This window comes from Topomyia yanbarensis, chromosome 1 (assembly GCF_030247195.1).
Source record: "Topomyia yanbarensis strain Yona2022 chromosome 1, ASM3024719v1, whole genome shotgun sequence".
Lineage (NCBI taxonomy): Eukaryota > Metazoa > Arthropoda > Insecta > Diptera > Culicidae > Topomyia > Topomyia yanbarensis.
In genome coordinates, this window is record NC_080670.1 from 81,807,762 (window position 1) to 81,834,860 (window position 27,099).

Genomic DNA, 27,099 nt, shown 5'->3' on the forward strand with positions numbered 1-27,099 from the left:
AGGATCCCGGAATTCGCTAGAAATTTTGAACATAAAACCTAGAAGTCGATTTGCTTTGTCGATGGTCGCTGACAGGTGATTGGTATAAGTTAGCCTTTCATCGAGAATAACACCTAGATCTTTTACGTGGTCAACGCGTTGCAGCTGAGTTCCGGCAATGTTGTAGTTAAAATTAAGCATGTCTCTTGTACGATGAAAACTGATGACAAAACATTTCGTAACACAAAGGATCAACATGTTTCTTTGACACCAATTGTAAAATGTATCAATGAGACACTGTAACTCACGGCAATCGGCTTCATTCCTTATCACAAGAAATATCTTCAAGTCATCGGCGAAAAACAGTTTCGCATTAGAACAAAGACCGCATCATTCACGAGCAATGAAAATAGTAATGGACCTAGTGTACTACCTTGGGGAACTCCGGAATTATTGCAAAAAGATTCAGATACGTTGTCGCCAATTTGCACGACGCACTCGCGGTGAACAAGGTAGGATCGAAGCCAGTGGCAGAAACTCGAGGTACATCCTAGTTTATCAAGCTTTGCAAGCAGTATCTCATGGTTGACTGTGTCGAAAGCGACCTTAAGATCTGTGTAGACCGTGTCCACCTGGAGTTTCCTGGATATGTTTTCAATGCAAAACGATGTGAAGCTAACTAAATTCGTCTCAACTGATCGACCAGGGAAGAATCCGTGCTGACAAGGGCTTATGTAATGTTTACTAGCAAAAAACAGCACCTCGTTGATAAGCGCTTCGAAGATTTTCGACTCAACTCTCAGCGAAGTGATTCCCCGGTAGTTCACGATGTTGCTTTTGTCATTTTTCTTGTGAACCGGAAACATAACTGAAAACTTCCAATCATCGGGAAATTTTTGCTGCTGAAGCGACATATTGAAAAGGTGCGTCAGTGGGATCGCTAAGATATCGGAACATTTTTTCAGAACAGCAGACGGCATAGCACTTTGTCCTGGAGCATAAGACGATTTTGTTTTCCGTATTGCAGAGAGAACCGATTGTACTGAAATAGTGAATACATCCATATCCACTGTCCCAATGGGAACATCACGGGTCGCGTTTTCGAGCTCGACGGCAGATGGCACATCAGTCGTGAAGACACTTGAAAAGTAGCTGGCAAATAGGGAGCATTTTTCCGCCGTTGTAGTCGCTACTTCGCCATTGTAGACCATCCTAGACGGAAGACCCGTTTCCTTTCTCTTCGTTTTAACAAAAGCCCAGAATCCCTTCGGATTTCGTCGTAAGTTTTGTTGGATGCGGTTCACATATCCTTTGTACAGCAATTTATTGTAACAGCGGTACTCATTACTGGCGAGTGCGAAAAAGCGCTTGAGAATAGGGCATCGACGATTTGTGTACGCACGTAGGGCTTTGGCGCGGGTGCGTTTCAGATTCCGAAGCATGGCGTTAGACCATGGAGGCTTCTTGGGAGGTTGATATTCTGGCACGGATTTTTCAACACAGTCAATGAGTAATCGGTTATAGAGATCGACTGCAGCATTTACATCAACTTGATCAAGTAGTACACTCCAGTCAATCGGCGATAGGGTGCGACGTAGTGCTGCTAAATCAGTTTTGCGAAAATTACGACGATTCACAGCTAAAGCTTCTTCATATTGTGGTGAACTAATGATGGAAATGGATATTTCCAATGCGGGATGATAGTTATCCAAAGGAACGATAACACTGGAAGCTTCACTCACAGAACACCCAGGCAAAGCATTCTCATTGACGAACACAAGGTCAAGAAAACGGGATTGATGGTTGGAAATCGTGCTTACTTGATTTAGTCCGTGAAAAGCCATCCCGTCCAGAAGTAAGCGGCTGGCAGGATTTGTTGTCGAGGATAAAGGGTTAGGGTAAGCGTATCCACGTCCAGAAGAAACCCACATCAGTCCTGGTTGGTTGAAATCACCAAGAACTATTATCACATCGTTTGCATCTGCCTGAGAAGAAGCATGTTCTATAGAGTCGAGATGGAGCTGCGTAATAGTGCAGTCAAGTCGCTTTTCTGGAGGAATGTAAACAGCTCCAATAAAATAGCTCTTCGTCTGCGTAGTAATCTTCGTCCAAACAACTTCAATGCTTGATGAACTATCTACACCAAATTCACAGGATGCTAGTGCAGAAGAAACAGCGATCAAAACTCCCCCGCCGCGACCATGAACACTGTTATGTGCGCTTCGATCCGCACGATAAACCGCATAAGAATCCCCGAAGAGCTGCATCGATGTAATACGATCATCAAGCCAAGTTCCGTCAGAACATAAATATCGTAGTCGCCGTCAAGAGCAGCCAAGTACAAGTCCTCGATTTTCGTCCTTAGCCCTCTGACGTTTTGGTAGTATAGCCGTAAATCGTCAGTGGCACGTGGCAATCGTGCCGACATGCTGAAGGGGCGTGATGTACCCGATGGCATGCTAGAAACCAAAAGGTTTTCAGGAAGCGGATCGTCATTTAAAGCAAAATACTTGCCTGGGAAGGGAGTTCGGAAGACCCCCTCACGACCTCCGAACGCAGGGCCGGGACGACTGAGCTGGTCGCTGGCTGGTAGCACGACTGCGTCGGAGCGCTCGGGGGCTTCCGTAGTACGGTATAACAGGCGTCCCGGTGATGGCAGCGCAGCGTGAATTTTTTTGTGCAGTCTCGGCGATGGCGGTGAAATTATTCTTCGGCTAAACAACAGCAAATCGTCGGAACGAGTTGTACCCGATGGCATGCTAGCAACCAGAAGGTTTTCAGGAAGCGGATCGTCATTTAAAGCAAAATACTCGCCTGGGAAGGGAGTTCGGAAGACCCCCTCACGACCTCCGAACGCAGGGCCGGGACGACTGAGCTGGTCGCTGGCTGGTAGCACGACTGCGTCGGAGCGCTCGGAGGCTTCCGTAGTACGGTATAACAGGCGTCCCGGTGATGGCAGCGCAACTTGAATTTGTTTGTGTAGTCTCGGCGATGGCGGCGAAATTATTCTTCGTCCAAACAACAGCAAATCGTCGGAACGAGTTGTACCCGATGTCATGCTAGAAACCAGAAGGTTTACAGGAAGCGGATCGTCATTTAAAGCAAAATACTCGCCTGGGAAGGGAGTTCGGAAGACCCCCTCACGACCTCCGAACGCAGGGCCGAGACGACTGAGCTGGTCGCTGGTTGGTAGCACGACTGCGTCGGAGCGCTCGGGGGCTTCCGTAGTACGGTATAACAGGCGTCCCGGTGATGGCAGCGCAACTTGAATTTGTTTGTGCAGTCTCGGCGATGGCGGCGAAATTATTCTTCGTTCAAACAACGGCAAATTGTCGGACATGCGTCCCGATGGTGGTTGAATTATTCCGTTATAGCTGATTGAACTGATGATGGTGAAGCAGGCTGATGAGTATCGGCCTGAACTGGCGATTGATCTGGCTGCGGATAGAGGGGTTTCCAAAAATTTCCATCTGATACGGTGCGATTGCTCTTGAATTCGCGGAAAAGAATTCCTTCGGGCCATGTTGAAGCAGATAGGGCTCGCGCCTTGAGATCAGGTTTGATTCCAACTTTAAACGAGATGAAATTCATTGTGCTTACGTCACGATCCTTTGCAACAAGTCTAACGACTTCCACGTCATCGGTGATAAGACGCTGTTTCGCCAAAATGGAAATTTGGTCAACAGAAACATCGCGTGCAATACGTGAAAGGTAAAGCCAAAACTTCGGTGTACGATCAGCTACTGTTATCGTGCCAAGAGATGGTGAAACAGGCATACCAGTACCACGTAATAGAGATGAGACATTAGATTTAGCCCCATCTTTATTCGGGAAAAGACGGCGAGCTTTGTTACGACTGGCTTCGGCAAATGGACGTTGAGTAGTCTTCGGTGTCAATGAATTAGAATTTATAAGGGCCGTAAAATTCGAACGAATCTCCAACTTCAACTCAGTTAGTATTTCACCCTTAAGTTGTTCGACAATTTGGTTGTGTGCACCTAACACCTCTTCCTGTCCAACCTCATAGGCAGCTCTTACAGCTTGTCGATGACGCTTATCGGACATCAGATTAGTGCAGGATTTGCATAGCCAAAATATCTGCTTATTATTTAAAACATCGTCAAAGCAGTTTTCGGCAATCCCGCTGCATTTGGGATGAAAAGTAGCATTGCAAAATCCACGACAGGAGATGCGCGTTCCCGCAATATCATTTGCACACGAGTGGTACAGCAACGTATTCATTTTCATTCAATCACACCACACACCACACAAAGCCGAACTGTTGTGATTGCACGATTCTACGAACAATGCCGCTCCACAAGCTACTGCTGTCTCGTAAATGAGCGGGTTGATAGGGCAGCAATAAAATTGATTTTCACGGTAAATTAAATTGCTTCTTAACGGATAATACTATCTTCGATTGACCTTCGTCACCTCACGGGATCGTAACACAAATAACAAGCGTAAACTAAACACGTAACACGTTAAAAATCAAAAAGAATATGGGAGCGTTGTTTACTCAACTCAACACAACTTAACAAACGCTTCAGCCGGGGAACCAGCCAAAGAAAACTTACCTCCTTCAATCAACACCAACAGCCATCAAAATTAGCTGCTAAATATCAGAGAGCCATTCAATCAATGATTTCTGCATCCAGTATATCGAAATCAAAAACCAGCAAATTCAACGAAGTAATGCCTAATGTATCCCATTCAAAAACCAGCACCACCAATCAAAAAACCTATTTCAATCCACCTAGTTGTGCAATGGTGCTTTTCTAATTTATCCAAACTACGATTGCATGGCTGGTTATGTTCAATATACTTGTGAAAGAGTCTATTACATTCATAGTACACTTGGCGCTTATATACAAGTGCTAGGCAACCACGAACCTGATGAGCTACATGTCTATGCTAAAATACTTGACACAAATATAATATATAATTTACTGTAATCAGCATTTGTTCAATGTTGACTTCATGCTAACCAGTTATGCGTGGGTGGGGTTGTTAGAGGTGAGCTCAGTGAAAACCAACAACCTTATCTCGGCCTGGAGGGCCGTTTGTTATATATAAGTCGAATCAGTTCGTCGAGATCGGAAAATGTGTTTGTATGTATGTATAATTTAAACTTACACAATGTTATCAGAGATGGCTGAACCCATTTGCACAAACTTAGTTTGAGAACGGTATAACGCTCCCACAGGCTACTATTGATGTTATTGTAGATCGGAGTTACGAGTTAAAGATATACGGTCACACAGTAAATTCCCACAAAAACTGGTAACGCCATGATATAACGTTGCAAAACATAACATATACATAACATAACACACAGTAAATTTTCAAGGAAGCTTACCCAGAAATCCTGCTCAGAATACCACAGGCTGTGTAGGAATTCTGCCAGACTATGGGAATCCTCCATCCATCCAAATAATGAGTAGGATTTAATAAGGAGCTTGAGATGATCATCACAAGAATCCATCAGAAATTTCAGCAGAGAAACGTAAGAAGACGTGTAAGTATCCCGTCATAATGCTTAAATAAGCAGGATTCGTCAAAATACTAAGAAAGTACCAAATACCCGACTTAAGAGTGAGCGGACTCGGTCAAATAGCATTTTATGACTCACAGTATTCAAATTTAAATTTATAGTTTTCAAAAGTAGTTGAAAATCACACCATGCCCTCTTTCCCTCCTTTTTAAGTGTTCCCTAAAACTTCACTCTTATAAATTTCCATCAATTAAACTTGAAAATATTCGAACACGTTTTCAAAAAAAAATTAGTGAGAATTAAAATCAATAACATTCCAAAGAACTATGCATATTCATAAGAAGGTAGCATCTCAGACAGATACATTCACATATTTAAATATTATAGAAATATTTATATTTTTGTTACACTTTACCTAGGGACCATTCATAAATTACGTAACGCGCTTAGGGGGGAGGGGGTACCTTGAAGTTGTGACATGTTGTCACGTATGGGGGAGGGGGAGTAAGCTAGATCGTTACGTAACATCAAATGCAACATATTTGCATTTGGTAACACGTTTTTACTGAACAAAAAAAAGTTTTTTCGAAGAATTTGTTACGTAATAGGGGAGGGTGGGATAGAGAAATTTGTGACAATTTGTTACATTGGGGGAGGGGGAATCAATTTCGGGCAATTTTCGCGTTACGTAATTTATGCATGGCCCTTTAATCGTCATGAAAATCAACCAACGTGTTCAGGGGGCACTAGTGGTTGATTGCACTAGTTCACAGCAATCCGAACTCAATTAGCTGGTGGACATTTGCAATGTAAAATTGGGTGCTGCATCCGAAAATGAAGACCAAAAAAATTATAGTAGAACAGTTTTCGAGTTACACTAAAAAAAGAATTTCACCTTTAAAATAAAAAGTACATTCAGTACAATCCAAATGTCTGCTGTTGTAGTGCATCGATATGAAATAATATTATATTGAATTAAAGGTAATTACCTGTAATGCACTTTCGGTCGTTAGGTAATGCACTTTCGGTCGTTTGAACATTTTGTTTTAGTGCGACTACTAGTTCTGAAGTTATTCAGAAATGGTATTCGAATATAGAAGTTCAGATTTTTATTTTTATTCTGTAATCTAATGTTTTCATGAGGAATTCGCCAGTGGCATGGAAAGCACCGCTTTTTTCAATTTCGAAGATTTGAGGCATTTTCGGTCAAACTTTTAGTGTTCACACGACGTAAAAATATGCATATTTCGGGGGTACTTTTCTTAGCATTATGCCGAGAATTGAGATTCTGTAAAATGCGATTCTTAATACTCTACCTATGACGCAAAAAAATTTCAAGCATTTTCCGAGCTGACAAAAAATGCGGGCCTGAAATTTATCTCCTGCAATGTTTTGACCTAGAGCCAAAAACCAAAATTTCTTCCGGTTCCTTCCTTCGACACCAAATCGTTTATTTAAAAAATTGCCATAAAATATAAAATCCAACGCACGTCACTGGGGAAACAAATCTTGAATATACTGGGAACCAAAAAAGTCAGAAATTATTGATTCAAGTTTAACTTCTAGCCAGATCAAAAAAGGAGTTTCTAAAAAAACGCGTTTAAAAGGTATAGTACACTAACGACAGAATAGAAAATTTGAACATTTAGGTGTTTTTAGCATTCAAATATTTTCGTATATCATTTTTGAAACGCAAAAGCACATTTTACTCCAATTAAAAAAAACGATTTCATAAAAATTCTACAACTTGAGATCGATGAAATTCTAAAATATATTCAAACAACTTTTCATGTTCTGAAGTAGATACACTGCATAAATCCAAACTTATATTTTATCTATTGCACACATTATATATGTATGCACAAAAATGTGCTAAAAATATAAATTGAATTAATCACACACATATATTTGATGTAAAATCTGCTATGAAACGAATTTTTATGTGACAAACTTTTATGATTTTGATGTAGGCCACATAAATTTCAATCGATTTCACATGATATTTATGTGTGACAGATAATTTTTTGTGTGTTGCCACAAATTGCAAAAAATCATGAGTGAAATCAATAGATTTATTATAGCGAATTTGATCAGTGTAATATCTTCTAGATACAGCAAAAACCCAGTTAAACGCATTCCGGAACCGGTTCGGATATCTGGATGGAGTCAGTATGGTTTCCAACTCAAATGCAACAACCGATTCCAACTCAATCGATTTCAGAATCGGTTATTGCATTTGAGCTGGAATCCATACTGGTTCCATTCAGGATTCCGAATCAAATTCCATATGGTTTGATCGGGAAGAGTTTGGTTTGAGAAAAGCACAATTACACTAATAGTGTAATTACACTATTAGTGTAATACATTACACTAATACGGAAAGTTTCAATATTTTATTTTTAATGCCAAAGAACCTTCCACAGTTAATAACTGATTAAACAAAGCAAAAATTAATTAAATCCATCGTGCCATTCCATTTTTATCTACAGAGATCATATTCTGGACCGAGCTACATTACTAGCTACACCATTTAAATAATCATGGTCTTGAGATAGTCCATCATTTAAACATATGCTAAATATCTATATGCCGCCTAATATCTCCTGGAAGTCCTTATCTTCCTGCATACCTTTCCACACAATCATTGGTATTAAAATTGTGATATTCACTTTTATCCTTAAATAATAAACCTATTAGCGGCCCTTACACGTACAATATTTTTGTCAATACTAGAGAGTATTGACAAAAGTATTGTACGTGTAATGAAAAAAGTGGTATTGACGATGTGGATTTCAAATGGGATTGAAATATTGCAACAATATCGTCAATACTCGTATTGACAAAAATATTGAACGTGTAAAGCGGCCCTTACACGTTCAATATTTTTGTCAATACCAGTATTGACGATATTGTTACAATATTTCAGTCCCGTTTGAAATCCACATCGTCAATAATTTTTTTGCCATTACACGTACAATACTTTTGTCAATACTCTCTAGTATTGACAAAAATATTGAACGTGTAAGGGCCGCTTAAGGGCCGCTATTAACGAGAAGTGGTTCGGTTCAAACACTTTAAAGCGCTTCTGCTTATAGACCTAGCCAAGCGCAAAATGTTCACAAAAAAGTGCCGCACCGTATATTGACACAGACGAAACAATTGTCCATCATCTCCTCGATTTGTAAAATTTTATTAACCGACTCGATAATAAACAATCCTGCAACAAGAACTATCTGAAAAAACGAATACGAAAGAAGCCGCTGCAATTTTGATGTGCGGGCATCGTGAATATTCAAGGCAACTGACAGGGCTGAGCGATTGCCTGAATGAACTGTCAGTTAACCGGAGTGAACTGAGCTCAAGAGCGTCAGGCCCAAGAGGGTGACGTGACGTCATATTTTCGTAGCCAACATAAGAACTTTGCTTGTAACAAAATGAACGAAATTAATTTTAAATACGAACGAGGAGAACTTTAGTTTACATCAAATCAGTTAAAGTGTTCATTGTTTTCTTTTGTTTACTGCTACTATTGTTTGTTGATGACATTTTAAGCGATTTTGACGTTGTCAAACTGACCCCCATCGATCGGTGGAAAAACGATGTTGCCTATTGTCATACTCTGTATGTAGAGATAGGGATGCCAGTTACCTGGTCAGGCCAAATACCGGACGCTTTGCCGGATAGAACTGCGCAGTTACTTCAGTTAATCGTACAGACATGACGTCACACATGAAAAACTGACCGGAAAACTGAACGTGTGGTGGGCCCTTTAGCCCGCTTCGCTGGTCGTTCCTGCACGCTCATTCAAAACTACTCAAAATATTAGTTTCCACTACTCAATTTCAAAAACCGGGGCAAACTGTCAAAAAATGAGTATCGATTTGAATAGAATTGACTGAACTCTGGAGTAACCATGAAATTATCAACTATTTGAGTGAAAAAAAACTTACTGGAACAGCCCACACACAAAAAATTCAAAATAGTTTCAAATGTTGATTCAACAGCAAAAGAATCAACGAGGAGACATTCGGAAAACTAAAAGGTAAGTTTTCGCAAGTGTGGTTTCTTTTTTAAACTAACATATTTTATTATTTTGCATATCCAGTAGCACGAGATCCTATTTACAGGAAAAAGGAGAAAGGACCTCGGAATAAATTTATAAGCATCGTATTAAAAACTAGAGATACAGGTAAGTGGAATTTTATATACAGATTAATGCGTTTGTTAGTATTATTAAAAATACAAATTGGTTAAATTTCAAATTTTGTCTGTACTCAAAATTGACATTTTGTACCCGAACTCAAAACTGAGTAAGTGAGGAAAACTCAATTTTTGACCATGTGCACTTTTTTATGGAATTGAGTGGCTGGTCACTCACTTTTGAGTTATTTTCAATGAGCGTGTGTATCTCTTTTGTAAAAGGGTAAGTTTTCCTTCTATCCTGAAGATAGAATAGTTAATGACGACCCTATACGCACTATGAGTGGCCCTAGAAGAACTTCGGGATCGAAGCCATCCGCGGATCGAACAAAAAGTAATTGATGTGCTTCTTCATTGGTTATTTATAGCTTTGACTTGCGTGCTTTCGCAGCACCATTTCCAAAGCAACAGAATTCAGCACAACAGAAGAATGTTTTGTTGTGAATGGCGATCAAACGGTTCGTGATACAATTTTTCCTATGCTTGGACCAATTTAATGCTCATCGCCGGAACCAACGATTATACCAACCAATATCAACGACTGTGAAAAAACTAACGCAACGACTGTGGCAATAGGCACTATAAGCAAAACTAGGTTCGATTAGCAAGTGATAGGCCTTTGTAGAAACGATGATAGAAAATAAAAAACTCGTTAAGTTAACCCTCGAATCCAAACGATATTTTCCTATAAGAAGGAACATAAGTATGCTTCAAAGCGTTATTTTTTATTAATTTTTGTGATTTTTTCCCGATTTACAAACGTTATTTATGTAATAGCTAAATGCAACTTTTTATAAACCTACAATAAATGTCTGAAGCTCAATCGTGATTTTTTGTACTAGCATATAACATCGAGAATTTACCCGTACAATCTAGTACCTAGTACCTCATACCGGAAGAATGTGATCCTTTTACTTAAAACTATTATCACCATAGATTATTCAAGCACGCATTTTGTGGAATGTGCTGCCCGACATTCAATTATTTTTGTTACCAATTATCATCACCGAATGTCCTTATTACCTACACCACGATCAGTTGAATTTCCAATAATACTAGCACTTGAAAGGCTTGAGAATACGTGGACAATTATTTTAAATTTTTCTATAAATGTAGTATTCTGCCGCTAGAAGCATAATTGTCCCATGTGCTATGGGAATCCCTATACATATGGGACAACTATGCTTCTAGCGGCAATATTGCCTCAAGTAAAAATGAAAATAATGTTATGGTACAGGAAATGTGTTATCTAATACGAATCACAGATTGGTTTGCTCCAAACTAAAACTGCCAGGAAAAAATCACACAGGTAAATGTCTTAGACACATCTAGAATAAAACTATCATTTGCACAGTCCACAACAATTTAAAATACTTGTTTCTTTTTGCTTAGAGTTGCTATCCCTACAGGATGTCGCCCGGCGGAAAACGTTGATCAACTGGCAATGACACCTGAAAAGATATTGTATTAAATCGAATTACTTAATCTAGTATGTACAATACTTGCTCTACTATGAGGTCAGTACCCGGGAGGATTTCTCCGTCACAATTCCACTTCGACAGGCTGCGGTTACTGCTTCCTGTTGCGTCAACTCCTGCACTATGCGAGGTAGATACATTGCCGCTTGCGGCTGCGGAGTTCTTAGGTTCTTCCTCAATAGCGCTATTAACGTGACCGTCACCTTGACACGTGATAGTTGTAGTATCCGCATTAAAGGTAAACTTCTTTGTTCGATATATCTCAACAAATGATAAATCGCTCTGTTGTGGAATGGTAAAAAAATCCGAGAAGAAGCCAAGAGAAACAAATATGTAAAATGGATTTCAACACAGAGATCATGTATTAAGGGGTTATATATGTTGACGTCGGTAAAAATTATTATAAAGATCCAAACAGTAAAATCCAAGCTGTACTGTTTTTTTTTGTCTTGCTCCCTTATGAGGGCTTAGGTAGGGGAAAATGAGGCAATATGAGCAATATACCCTAAGGTTGAAGACAAATATATCTGCAGCAAAACATACAAATAATCCCAAATTTCCCTCTATTTGTAGAGTACAACATATTCTTCACATGCAGTTGTTGAGCGTGCTGAAGAAAATTCAAAATCTTTGAAAATAATCGTTGTAATGATCGATTTTTGACTTGGCCAGAACCTTGTGGGGCAATATGAGCAATCTTAAGGGACAATATGATCATGTCGCAAAAGATTATATTTTATTACAAAATTTAAAATGTATTTCACTTATAATTAATAAGAATCATATTTTGATTTAGTGACATTTAGTTGCCAATGAAATTCATCTTATAGTTTTTAACAGCATTTTCGGAACTATTAGATACAAATTTTCATTTTGTTTTAATTATATCTTTGCGAGTAATTTTCTGGAGCAAATATTATTATTCATCGTTCATAGTATTTTCAGGTATAAAACATTTACATAGGGATAACTTTACGGAATTTAATGCATAAGTTCATATGAGATTTGCGTGGTGATCATTTTGCCGCATGCTGTAGAACTATTTGCACAGATTTTTTGTGGAAACTAAAAAGTCTTGTTAAAATATTTTTATAATTGAAATAGTTAGAAAGACGTTAAATATTACGGAGATTTATGCTTTTCTCAATTACCGCACACATACGTCAAATATTACGGAGATTTATGCTTTTCTCAATTACCGCACACATACGTCATGCGAATGCTTATTTCATATAGCTTGAATCTTATAACATTTTCAGTTCTTTGACAACCCGTCAGATTTTTGTGTTCTTTGTGATTTAAGATTTGTTTTATGTCGCAATTGAAGTGTTACATCATCTAATGGTGCTTGACGGAGCATTCGTGCAAACAAAAAAATCGAAAATTGTTCATAGACTCTTGGAAAACGGGGGAGATATTTCCCCTACCCCCAGGCATTTGGCTCGCACGCATAAGGACAAGATTTCGTTTCCTTACACTCGTCAGAGACCCAAAGCTTCTGTGTTTGGTTAACCGTGACATCACTCGGTACCAGCTTTAGTGAACTGATTGGATTAACTGGCGCCAATCGGGTGTTAGCTCGGATATTTCGTCAAATTGGCAGCAAGTTGGTGTCAGTTACTGGCGAGTGGAACACGAAATATTCAAATCTAACTTTTCTAATAACACGGTGTGTATATAAAATGACCTTATTACAAAAAAGCATCGCTGAATCTTTCGCTATTCGATAGCAGACCTTTATACCTTTAATTTAAGATTTGTTTGAAAATAATACAACGAGGGTCGACGAACCTTTTTATTTTTTCAATTCAATGAGGGTGGCTAACTATCGCCAAAAACAGAAAGAGCCAAACTAACTCTTCTAAAGCTTCAATCATGCCATATGTACTCGATAACATTGCTCTTCGTTATTTTGCGCAAAATGCTGCGGACTTAGCGACGAATTATTTGCCGCTGTTGTTAACAAGTCTAACTTATTTTGGATGTGTAGCACCTGCAAAAATATCATAGACAAAGCACGTTTTCGTAACGCATTAGTGTCCGTTGAGTCCGCAAACCAAATGGTGATCGAGGAGCTTAAAAAATTCAATTCGCAACGACATCCAGGAGGAATTAAAGGTGAAAATTCGGACTTCAAAACGTTGATCGACTAGTGTACCAAAAACGCAGGCTCCTGGACCGCGGCAATTTTCTTTTAATTCTGCTAAAAGAAAGAGAGACAACGACGATACAGGCTCCAATCCTTCTAAGCTGCTACGTGGTACTGATGCCGCCGGTTCATTGACACCATCCATCGCTGTGAATCGTGACGATAAAAAGTTTTGGTTGTACCTGTCAGGAATTTCGCCCGATGTCCCTGATGAAAGCGTCACCAAGCTAGCTGCGGATAAATTCGGAAATTCGAACATCACTGTCAAGTAGGTCCCTCGTGGCAGAGATCCTAGAACGCTGAATTTTGTCTCCTACAAAGTGGGCATGCCCACGGATCTTAAGGAAAAGGCTATGACGGCGTCGACATGGCCAGTTGGCATTGCTTATCGTGAGTTTGAAGAGAAGTAGGATTCCAGAAAGGTTTTTTGGAAACCGAATGCGCCCGTCTCAGCAACAATGACTGCTTCCACTGCTCTTCGCCCTCCTCCCAACTAGTTACATCGCCTGTTTCACATCCTGAATTGCCTGTTCCCGAAGTTGCCGCACATTCCGAGCAGTTTTTTTTCCGTTTACTACCAGAACGTGCGAGGAAGAATTCCATCTAGCGCTTTCTTCTAGTGACTACGACGTCATTGTCCTTACGGAAACCTGGCTGCGTGAAGACATATTAAACGATGAGCTCTCGTCGAACTACGTAATATACCGCTGCGACCGCAACTCAACAACCTGCGTTATCTGCGTCGAGGCGGTGGCGTCCTAATAGCGGTAAAGAACAACCTCGTAGGCTCGCAGCCTACGAGGTTGTTCTTTACCTGGAATTGAACGCCTGGAGCCAATCGCCCTCCCGAATCAATCTGTATATATTAGCTGTGTTAATCTCAGGCCAAATAGTGATCCGGATTTGTATCACGCGCACGCTAATGCCGTTCAAACAATTCTAGACAATGCTGGCACCACCGACACTCTTCTCGTCTTTGGAGACTACAATCTTCCGCGCCTTCAGTGGTCGCTCGATAATGTTACCTACCTATTAATGCCTCTTCGGAATAAGAAATAGCTGTAACGGAGTCTATGGTTGCAGGCGGTCTGTACCAGATCTGCTCATTGACGAATGTGAACGGGAGGATTCTCGATCTTGCATTCGTAAACAACACGGATATCGTAGAGCTGCTTGAACCTCCGACTGCTATTCTCAAAGTCGATCCTCACAACAAACCGTTTGTCCTGCGGCTAGAAGTACGTACCAACACTGGAGATAATTCATTTCATTCGATTGACGACCTTGATTTTGACTTTAACCGTTGCAACTTTGACGAAATCTCCGCACTGATTGCCACTGTCGACTGGACCGACTTAATGTGTTGTAATGAGCTTGACGAAGCAGTCGCCCTGTTTTATGGTAAAGTATATGACATACTCCGCCTAAAGGTTCCACTGAAACGAGTCAACAGGAGGGTGAATTTAAAATTTCCATGGTGGAACGCTGAGATTCGCCGTTTGCGTAATGCCCTGCGAAAACAACACAAGCGTTATTTCCGACATTAATCAGACGAAAACAAAGTTACTCTTCGACGGATAGAACTGCAGTACGAAACGGCCCGAAATTCCGCTTTTCGTATTTGAATCATGTGTAAAATAGCCTTCGCGATCACCCTGAAACATTTTGGAAATTCATTAGCAGCAGAAAACGATCTGGTAGTACTCCCACTGACGTTTTCCTTGTAAACGCAAGCGCACAATCTCCAGTTGATACCGTAAATTTGTTTGCTGATTTCTTTCGCGGAGTGTTTAGAAGCGACTATACCGTCCCTTCGGAAGAGTATTTGGAATCATTACCATCGTACAACATAAATCTCCCCCGTCCCACTGTAAGTCGAGCAGCCGTCTTGAAGGCTCTGACTGCTGTTGATTCATCGAAAGGGCCTGGCCCCGATCAGCTCTCGCCCCAATTTATAAAAAGCTGCACCCACGTGCTGTCTCTTCCATTGTGCATCATTTTCAATCGCTCTCTCGCTGAAGGCATTTTTCCTATCGCCTGGAAAGAAGCTGCTGTCGTTCCCATCCATAAGGCTGGAAATATTCACAACGTCGAAAATTACGGAGGTATCACATTATTAAACTGTCTCTCCAAAGTTCTCGAAAAACTGGTCTACAACTTCACGTATACAGCTGCATCCCACATTATCTCGGAGTATCAGCACGGGTTTGTCACAAAATGATCAACAACTTCTAACCAGACAGCTTACACTTCTAAGTTGTTTCCCGCCGTCGAGAAGCGTCATCAGGTGGACGCAATTTACGTCGATTTCTCAAAAGCTTTCGACAAAGTACCTTACAACATCGCAACCCTGAAATTAAAGCGTTTGGGATTTCCCACCTGGCTGACTAACTGGTTGCAGTCGTATCTTTCCGATCGCTCGGCATTCGTGAGTATAAAAAACACGCGCTCAAGAACATTCAGAACACCCACAGGTGTCCCGCAAGGCAGTCATCTGGGCCCGCTTATTTTTATTCTGTTTATTAACGATATCTGTAGTCGGATCAAGTCTGGGAAATTGCTATACGCGGACGATCTCAAAATCTTCCGAACTATCACTTCTGCACTTGACGCCGTAGTGCTTCAAGAAGATATCTGTAATGGAATGGAAGTCAACGTTAATAAATGCAAAGTAATCAGTTTCGGACGCTTGCTTACTCCAACTCGCTATGAATACAGCCTAAAAGGAAGAACAATTGAAAGCGTCGACTTGATCCGTGACTTGGGAGTGCTCTTTGATAGGAAGTTGAGCTTTTCCGACCATATCACCGCGACAACTGCTAAGGCTTTCGGAATGCTGGGCTTCTTAAAACGGAACACGGCGGACTTCGATGATTTCTATGCACTAAAAGCACTTTACTGTGCCCTGATCAGAAGTGTTCTGGAGTATGCTGTGCAAGTGTGGGCACCATACCATGCCGTTCAAATTGACCGACTAGAACGTATACAAAGATGTTTTGTGCGATTCGCCCTCAGGAAACTTCCATGGAATGATCCAGTTGTGTTGCCTCCTTATGTCGATAGATGTATGCTACTCGGTCTGCAGACTCTGGCGACTCGCCGTATTTTCCTGCAAAGTTTTTGTTTTCGACTTGCTGTCAGGTAATATCGACAGTCCCGATCTTCTCTCGGGCGTTAATTTGTATGCACCTCCTCGTGTTCTCCGTAACCCCACTCTGTTGTGGATCCCTAGACACCGTACTTCATATGATCAAAATAATCCACTGGAAAGATGTTGCCGCAGATTTAAAGAAGTTTCTTCAGTGTATAATTTTAACGTTTCCGAGCATAGATATAAGATATTAATAAGAAATATATAGTTTAAAAATGTGTCTGTGCGGTGTATACCGAAGATAAGGAAATAAATAAAAAATATGCAATTTACCATGAAAAGATGAAGCTGCTTATCGCAGTACGCTTGAATATTTCATTTTAAACCACTGCGATGGGATATTGTTTTGAACATAACACTCGGGGAGGAACGCGTCGACTAACAATCGGGCGACTATATAAATGTTAAAAGCAGTACTTTCAGTATGTCATGATGCTGTTTGCTCCTTTTTGCTCATTAACGAGTTATTTAAGGTGGAAGTTACCTCAAAAATATCGTAAGATTTGAAATATCTTTTTAAATTTAACAGATAGGAAGTAACTATGTTCGGCAAAAATATGTGGTTCGATACCACAAACAACTTTTTGGAAGATTCCAAGGAGATAGGTAAATGTCTAAAAAAGTTATCATGAAAAATTAAAGGGTTGTGTACAGGACACGACCACGGTGACATTAAAAATGTAACGTTTTTCAAGAGCATGCAAATGAATTTTATCTATCACACATATCGACTCACGTTCTTGTTCACTCGCCTGTTTTCATATGTTACAATTTGCTATATACCCTCCCCATCAAAACATAATTTATTGAAGATCTTTTAACGGTAATCTATTAATTAATCAAGTATCTCACTAGGTGATTGCCATTATTTGGCTGATCTATCTAGTAAAAATATGCTGGTCTGTCCAGAAAATATATTCAAAAGAAAAGTTCCATATTGAGAGCTGTGATGAGGAAGCCCACGCCGCCAACGGAAATATACAGATTCTCCATGAAATATGAAATTTCATTTTCCATTTAAATTTTCAATAATGTACTAATGAACTTAAGTAAACAATCTTAAGTTTATGTATTTCTTGATCGATTAGTGGTGGAAAAAATGAAATTATTTGATAAATTACATTGTTATGCAACGTTCGCACTACCAGTTAAAACGGGTTTTTATGCTATCTTGGTGACATTTTTCTTGTTGCTAATTATTAAAACGTGTTATAACTCTGTAGTGCAAACATTGTATTATTAAACCAATTCTGCAGCGTTTTATGTTATATAGGTGTTTTATGTGGTAATAGGACTGACATAATTTTATCTTCAGTACAGCGGTTTGTTTCATAATTTAAAACAGATTTATTTTAAAATTTAAATTAGTATACCCAACCGTTCTATTTGTTGTATACTTTAAAACGCAATTAGAACTGTGTTTTAAATACATAGGGTAGGACAGATATTCTGACTGGATAAACTGGGAAACAATTTTAAGTCCAGTAACGCTTAAGACATGGCTTGAATTTGAATCGAAAAAGAACACCCGCTTCAACTGCTGCTGGGACGGTAAGTTCTGTTTTAAAATTTTCCGTTGTGTGCAGTACGAAACAAAAGTGTTTGAAATTAGAAAACAAAAAGTTCTGCTGGGAATGTGATTGTTTTCGATACAATTACACTCAGATTTTTCACGCAGGGGATACAGGCCGTGTAAATGAAAACCGCGTAAATTAAAAAAAAAACGCGTTAATGAAAACCGCGTAAATTTCAAAATCCGCATAAATACTACGCTGCTGAACAGTGCAATAGCTACAGAAGCACGTTGTCAGATGCCTTACTGATAAAAAACATATAACCGAAATATGAAACATGAAAACCAATAGGCTCTTTACCCTACGCAGCTACAAAGCGCCGTAAACATGGATTAATAAGTTACAACGCACACGCATGCATAAAAATAAATATATTTTTTTCAAACGCAACACTCTTAAGCAGCACACACCGTATTGAATTAAATCAAAACCACCCCGCCCACCCACTTTGCAAATCATTCTGTGACACCGTGCTGGTACCCGAAAAATCCGCACACGGCCACCGCTGCCGAAAATGCATAGCGTCTACCGCTTATTGTAGTGCCCAGACGCTGCAGCCATAATCTTACCCGTTCGACATAAGAACAAAAACTGATTCAAACGTGTACGCGTCACCTCTATTTATAAACTAACAGTATATGGTTTAGTCACTTAGGTGCGAGTGTGTGCAAATGCCAACGTTACCGAAAATCGATAGCGCTTATTGCATCGCCCGGAGACGATGTTGCTCCTATGGAATAAGAGCAACAACTGATTTAAACGGACATGCGTTGCTTCTATTTATGACTTTTCGTGTTTCGTTGAGCAACTAAGCTGCCCTCTTTTGACGGCTGTGTCTGAGAAATCTGCCTCACGAATGGTAATTTTCCCGTTTTTCGTGAACTTTTTAATTTTACCAATTTCTAAAAGTCTACTTTTATTAGGGAGATATTAAATTATTACCAATATTTAAGTTAGGTGTTTCTGAATCGGTTGGTGTATGAATGATTAAAATCCATCTAGTAATATCGGAGTTATAAGCGTGCAAACCTTACATAGTTTCGTTACATGGGAGATAGTTTAGATTTTAGAATGACACCTAGCCCCAGATAGTGGAGTAAGACATTTTTAATGTCAAAAACTAATTTTAAGGGGTCCTCCATATAATATGTTCCATAACTTGCAAAACTATTAAAGCTAGACATATGGTGTCTTCAGCAATTTCTTTTGTAGTAATATTTGCTACAACTTTGCCGAAGGCACAAAGTCTCTATCTTTGTTAGTTCGGAAAATAAATTTCGTATATCACTTATAGGTGAAATATTCACTGAACGGCATACTCCTGTGGATGCACAATCATAAGAACAACAACTTCTCCGCACAAACTGTACTTCTAAAGGGACAGTCTAATATAGCATGTTTCATAAATCATATTTAATTTTTTTTACATTTTAATGACATTCAATTAGCTAGAAATTACTGGGTAGGGTTAGTTATGAAAATTTAGAGCCATAGTACTCAAGCGAGAGCAAGGATGTGAAGTATACAGATTGGAAAATTAGAAGTGGCAGCAGCGTTGTCAGATCTTTTCATATACTATGGATATAACGATGAATAAAAAATCGGAGCTTAATTCTTACAAACCAGTGTTAAATTATAATTATTTTTAAATATGTATACTAGGTTCAGTCGTAATCGGTTGTTGAACTTGAGCCAGTGTTTTGACCAGACAGCATTCTAACCAAATGATGAAACATTATGGCACTTTTCGAAAAGATACACTAAAACACCTAATTAACCATATTTCATACTAAGAAGTTTAATTATACACAAAATCGGTATGTATCGGTATAAAAAATAAAAAAATCGGTATTTTTGGAAACCTTATCGGTATATCGGTATCGAGTGTAAACATTTGTAGAAATACCTATAAATCGGTATATTTGGCAACACTGAGTGGGTCATTAGAACAGGCTTAATATCTTACGGGCTTAATTTTTGTCCAAAATGGGAGAAAGGTGGGAACATTTGACATTTTTGAGTGTATTAGTTTAATACTTGCAAAATTAAGCATGGCGGCCGGGGCCCTTGAAGTGAACGAACGAGCATCCTGATTCTTTGGTGCACGATGGTGGGAGCAACCCGACACTGGAAACCGTGGCAATTTTCGGCGGTTTTGACTACGGATTGTGTTACTCGATTTCAAAGATATTTTTTAGATGAGAAGCAGTACACCTTTTTTGCGCCGGGAGACTTTCGCAAGACTGTATAGAAAATGTTTTCTCCCAGCTCAGGCGGCGCCAGCCAAAACCAACAGCCCTTCAGGCCAAAGATAATTTAAAACTCCTTTGCATGGCTCAGTACATGGGGGACATTAAAAAAAAACATTATACGACTGGGAGGAACGAAACTGGTTAGTCGGATTTTCTAATTATCTGAAAACGGCAGAAGTTTTTTCAGAGGAAAAAATTGAGGAACCAGTTGAATATCCTACGGGATATCCAACTAACATAAATTTAACGGACGATGAGAGCAACATTATTAAATATTGTGAAAATCTAAGTAACACGTCATCGGAGTATAATGTGATCTATTATCTGGCTGGCATGGTGGTTAGAAATATCTATCGTTGGAAGGTTTGTGAAAAATGCATTGATAGTTGCATTAGTAAATTATTACCCGACACTGATTACACTATATTTTCTAAGATAAAGGATTTCACAGGACATTCATTGACGAACGTAAACGCATATATATATATATATATATATATATATATATATATATATATATATATATATATATATATATATATATATATATATATATATATATATATATATATATATATATATATATATATATATATATATATATATATATATATATATATATATATATATATATATATATATATATATATATATATATATATATATATATATATATATATATATATATATATATATATATATATATATATATATATATATATATATATATATATATATATATATATATATATATATATATATATTCTGGGATATGCGGTGCTGGAATTTTTGATATTTTCTGGAAAAATCGCTGTTCGAGATTTTCGTTAATATCTTGTAGGCATACAATTTCTTTTTTAAACATTTCTTCGATCTCAAAAAAATAATTAAAGGTCTCTGCGTTTACGTTCGTCAATGAATGTCCTGTGAAATCCTTTATCTTAGAAAATATAGTGTAATCAGTGTCGGGTAATAATTTACTAATGCAACTATCAAAGCATTTTTCACAAACCTTCCAACGATAGATATTTCTAACCACCATGCCAGCCAGATAATAGATCACATTATACTCCGATGACGTGTTACTTAGATTTTCACAATATTTAATAATGTTGCTCTCATCGTCCGTTAAATTTATGTTAGTTGGATATCCCGTAGGATATTCAACTGGTTCCTCAATTTTTTCCTCTGAAAAAACTTCTGCCGTTTTCAGATAATTAGAAAATCCGACTAACCAGTTTCGTTCCTCCCAGTCGTATGATGTTTTTTTAATGTCCCCCATGTACTGAGCCATGCAAAGGAGTTTTAAATTATCTTTGGCCTGAAGGGCTGTTGGTTTTGGCTGGCGCCGCCTGAGCTGGGAGAAAACATTTTCTATACAGTCTTGCGAAAGTCTCCCGGCGCAAAAAAGGTGTACTGCTTCTCATCTAAAAAATATCTTTGAAATCGAATAACACAATCCGTAGTCAAAACTGCCGAAAATTGCCACGGTTTCCAGTGTCGGGTTGCTCCCACCATCGTGCACCAAAGAATCAGGATGCTCGTTCGTTCACTTCAAGGGCCCCGGCCGCCATGCTTAATTTTGCAAGTATTAAACTAATACACTCAAAAATGTCAAATGTTCCCACCTTTCTCCCATCTTGGACAAAAATTAAGCCCGTAACATATTAAGCCTGTTCTAATGACCCATTCAGTGTTGCCAAATATACCGATTTATAGGTATTTTTACAAATTTTTACACTCGATACCGATATACCGATAAGGTTTCCAAAAATACCGATTTTTTTATTTTTTATACCGATACATACCGATTTTGTGTATAATTAAACTTCTTAGTATGAAATATGGTTAATTAGGTGTTTTAGTGTATCTTTTCGAAAAGTGCCATAATGTTTCATCATTTGGTTAGAATGCTGTCTGGTCAAAACACTGGCTCAAGTTCAACAACCGATTACGACTGAACCCAGTATACATATTTAAAAATAATTATAAAAATAATTTTATAATGGTTTGTAAGAATTAAGCTCCGATTTTATATTCAACGTTATATCCATAGTATATGAAAAGATCTGACAACGCTGCTGCCACTTCTAATTTTCCAATCTGTATACTTCACATCCTTGCTCTCGCTCGCTCCTTGTCATTAAAATGTAAAAAAAAATTAAATATGATTTATGAAACATGCTATATTAGACTGTCCCAAAAACCCTATAATGAAAGAAAAGCATATTTTAAGCACTTTTGTAGAACAAATCAAGTTTTTGAAAAATCATTCAGAGGTTCCGCAAATCCGATTTATGGAAAACGGCCATTTTTAAGTAAAATGGTCGTATATAAGCGGTTTTCGCAATATTTTTCAAAGTCCGATTATTTTTTAAATACTTATTTTTATTTTGTGGACCGTGGAGAATAAATCCCATTCAAACGTTTTTTACAAAAAGTTCTTATATCAGTGACAGAACAAAGCGATCAATGATTAAACAAAGCGAAAACAATATTTTTAAGTCAATTTTGAAGAAAATCCACGCAAAACAAATATCAATTTTCTTTCATTAAACCAAAGGCATGTATTGGAAATTACTATTCACTACAAAAGTATTCGTGAATAAATATCGTGAAAATTCCGTCGGGGGAGGGGGGTTGAGATATAGCATTTTAGTAGATGTTTTCAAACCATTAAACTTTACCACATTTTTTAATTGATCAACATCTCAACTGTAACCGACCAGTGTAGGCATTTTGGGTGTCAAATAAAAATGGTTTCTCTCTATCTTACAAAATTTTTCCATATGTGGAATTTACCATCTTATTCTAAGGTAGTTATTGAGACATTTATGGCATTATGCATGATCAACAACTTTTCGAATAAGAAGTGATAACTTTAATGATGTTATAACGATTGATTAGATTTATTTATTAATGTTAGTGTATGATAAGTCTTGTAATAAAACACTCAAATCGAAACCATTTTATTTATTTATTTCTTATCTCGGTATACACCGTACAGACAAATTTTAAAACTATATATTTCTTATTAATAACTTATATCTATGCTTGGAAACGTTAAAATCATACGCTGAAGAAGCTTCGTTAAATCTGTGGCAACATCTTTCCAGTGGATTATTTTGTCCATATGAAGTCGCTGTCACCAACAGCTATCATCATTACTATTACAACCAATACCACAACTTCACCGTCGTCGTCATTATCATTATCATCGACCTCATCAGCATCCTTATCTTGTTTGTTGTCATCCTTATCGACCACAACCGCCAACGCCGCTGTCAGCCAACACAACTCATCCACGGCTGCACTGTACCAACTGACCCTATCCTCGCTGACCGGTTCAACAGGAGGAGCGGCATCAATCACCCCTCGGATCAAGCACTGAATCCCAAAACCATCACGGCGACTGCTTCATCGCCGTCGTCATCGTCGTCCTTGCTGATCAATCATCTCACTAGTAACTTCGGCGATGGATTGCTTAAGCAACAGCTCGTTTGCTACGACTCCAAAATGCCATCTGCGTTGACCAAGGGTACCGGCGGCAAAAAAAAGTCAACACGTCCCTCTCTCACGCATAATCCATAGTTAATGTGAATGACATTGCGGCCAGGCTGGCTAGTGCCGTTGCTGCAGCAGTAGCGGACGCCGTAACCGTTGCAACCATCGGCCGATACTTAAACCTAAATCTTAACAACTATTCCCAGCTACGCCAGCAGCTGGAGATGCAACAAGCAACCGGTTCAGCCAGCAGTCGCAACAGTGCACAGAGCAACAGTAGCAATGCATCGGAACCTCCGTCATCCGAGTCGGTTGGTAGTCAGTTAAAGCAGTTTCTCAACGGCGACGGCACAAACAGCGTCAGCAACAATCATCATTCCCAACAGTATCAACAGCGCAGGGTAGTCAGTTCTGCTGGCAGTGCACAGTGTTTTAAAACATCGTTTTCGTGCTTAAAATTAATAGCGTCTAAACCGTTAACTTTAGAAGTACAGTTTGTGCGGAGAAATTGTTGTTCTTATGATTGCGCATCCACAGGAGTATGCCGTTCAGTGAATATTTCACCTATAAGTGATATACGAAATTTATTTTCCGAATTAACAAAGATAGAGACTTTGTGCCTTCGGCAAAGTTGTAGCAAATATTACTACAAAAGAAATTGCTGAAGACACCATATGTCTAGCTTTAATAGTTTTGCAAGTTATGGAACATATTATATGGAGGACCCCTTAAAATTAGTTTTTTCATGATAACTTTTTTAGACATTTACCTATCTCCTTGGAATCTTCCAAAAAGTTGTTTGTGGTATCGAACCACATATTTTTGCCGAACATAGTTACTTCCTATCTGTTAAATTTAAAAAGATATTTCAAATCTTACGATATTTTTGGGGTAACTTCCACCTTAAATAACTCGTTAAGGAGCAAACAGCATCATGACATACTGAAAGTACTGCTTTTAACATTTATATAGTCGCCCGACTGTTAGTCGACGCGTTCCTCCCCGAGTGTTATGTTCAAAACAATATCCCATCGCAGTGGTTTAAAATGAAATATTCAAGCATACTGAGACCTATAATTATTTTTTTGAGATCGAAGTAATGTTTAAAAAGGAAATTGTATGCCTACAAGATATTAACGAAAATCTCGAACAGCGATTTTTCCTGAAAATATCAAAAATTCCAGCACCGCATATCCCAGAATATATATATATATATATATATATATATATATATATATATATATATATATATATATATATATATATATATATATATATATATATATATATATATATATATATATATATATATATATATAAAATGAAAAAATACCCGATGACTTGTTTCCATCTGGATTACAGACCTGCTATCATAAAGACGAGTAGATGAGTTGCAAATTCTACATAGGGCGGCAGAGTCGACGTCCCTAAGTATTTTTTAATGTAGAATACATTTAAGGTTTCAATACAGGGGTCCCGTTTCAAAATATCGGCCGCGGCGCCGCGTCAGATTTTGAACGTTAATAACTTTTATCATACTTAACAGAATGATTTGATTTTTAGGCCAATTTGTTGCAAATATGTTCCTCTATGCTGTATTAAAATTTGAAGTATGTATAACATGTACTAATAACAAAAAAAATGTGTTTTGAAAAATCTTTCGAAAACGACTCGGAAAAGTGAAAATTTTCAGCCCATCCCGCACAGAGCCGTCGTTATGGTAGACCAACCGAACAATAAAATAATGAAAAGTTTATATATAGGTCCACTATATGTTTGTTCGTATGGTTATTCGCATTGGGTTGCTTGACGAGAGCACTTGGTGGGGGAAAGACGGCATATTCCTTTGGTTAGGCCATTAGAAGCCGGACGGAAAGGAAAGGCTCATGCACGGCACGAGAACGAGGGAGAAAGCGATAGTAGTGCATATTAGCGCGATTATATAAATATCTGTCGGTCGGTTTTTCTCATCATTCGTATTCGTTCAAGCACTAGCAAGCAGCCAGTCCACCGAAGAAAAGCAGTCGGCGATGACGACGGCGGAAAAAGTGCCCCAGCTACTGGTGACTCATCGCAACCCGATCAGGAACTGTCGCCCTGCAAGAATTTCGCCCCAACAAAAGGGCAACAGAGTAGGCTATCGTTCCAGCGTCTGGGTCGTGAGATTGTGCAGGACTGCAAAGTCGAGCTACGCTTACAAAGCTCAGTCGTAATGATGCCCCGAGAAGCCAACGATGCCTACTTGGTCGGTTTGTTCGAGAATGCAAAATAGTGCTTTCTAGCTCACCGTGTCCGCGGGGAGTGCGTCTGAATTATGCTCCCGCAATAAAACAATAAACGATTCTTTACAGGACCAATTAATTGTGTTCTAATAAGAGTTAAACTGAAATTTACATTTTATGGTGTATAACAAATAATTTTCAGAAAGCAATATAAGAAATACGATGTGTGGAAAGAAAGAGAATTTAAATTATCTTCTCTCGCTCGTTTTCGTGCACTGCTTTTCCATTCCTTTCTGTTGCTACAACCATCATAACTAAAACGAATGTGCGTGTTCCCCCACCATCTCATGACCAGTGTTGCCACAATTGCATGTCGCTATTACAATTTGAATTATTTTATTGATCCTCTCTAGTATTGATAAAATATAGAACGTGCAAAGTACACTAGTCGCATGCTTTTATTCGAACTTTTTGGCAGCCTCCGTTGATTAACTGCATAAATCGATTTGTTTGTGCAGCTCCTTGCTAGTAGCAAACTAAATAGCCTTTATCAGCGCTAACAAATAACACGAAAGAATTTAAATTTGTGAAAATCTTTTCCTTCCTTCTTTTCAAATCTGCAACATTCTTTGAAAATATTGTTTGAATGTTGTTATTGAAAAACTGAACATGCAAGTTTGCTAGCACTGGCCACTAGATTGAAGGCGATGGAAAGACAGAATATTCGTTTTGGTTATGCTAGTGTTGGTAGCCGAACGGAAAGGAAAGGCGCAGGAATGGCACGAAAACGAGCGAGAGAGCGATAGTAGTGCTTTCTCGTATATGAATATTGGTCGTTCGGTTTTTCTCATCATTCGTATTCGTTCAAGCACTAGCAAGCAGCCAGTCCACCGAAGGAAAGCAGTTGGCAATAGCGACGGACGGAAAAAGTGCCCCAGCTACTGGTGACTCATCGGAACTGTCGCCCTGCAAGAATTTCGCCCCAACTAAAGGGCAACAGAGTAGGCTATCGTTCCAGCGTCTGGGTCGTGAGATTGTGCAGGACTGCAAAGTCGAGCTACGCTTACAAAGCTCAGTCGTAATAATGCCCCGAGAA

The 27,099-nt window shown here is 38.7% G+C and overlaps 1 protein-coding gene across 6 annotated transcripts in view; it reads right to left on the minus strand.

The window, feature by feature from the left end:
- Positions 1-10,325: 10,325 nt before the first annotated feature.
- Positions 10,326-27,099, minus strand: part of LOC131678018 (ceramide kinase) — a 365,282-nt gene continuing 348,508 nt past the window's right edge. For all 6 annotated transcript variants that reach the window (XM_058958142.1, XM_058958146.1, XM_058958141.1 and 3 more), the window contains exons 8-9: positions 11,180-11,433; positions 10,326-11,124 (exon numbers count right to left, since the gene is read on the minus strand). In XM_058958142.1, coding sequence (XP_058814125.1) covers positions 11,016-11,124; positions 11,180-11,433 — 363 coding nt within the window. In that variant the 3' untranslated portion in view covers positions 10,326-11,015. The remainder of the gene's footprint in view (positions 11,125-11,179; positions 11,434-27,099) is intronic.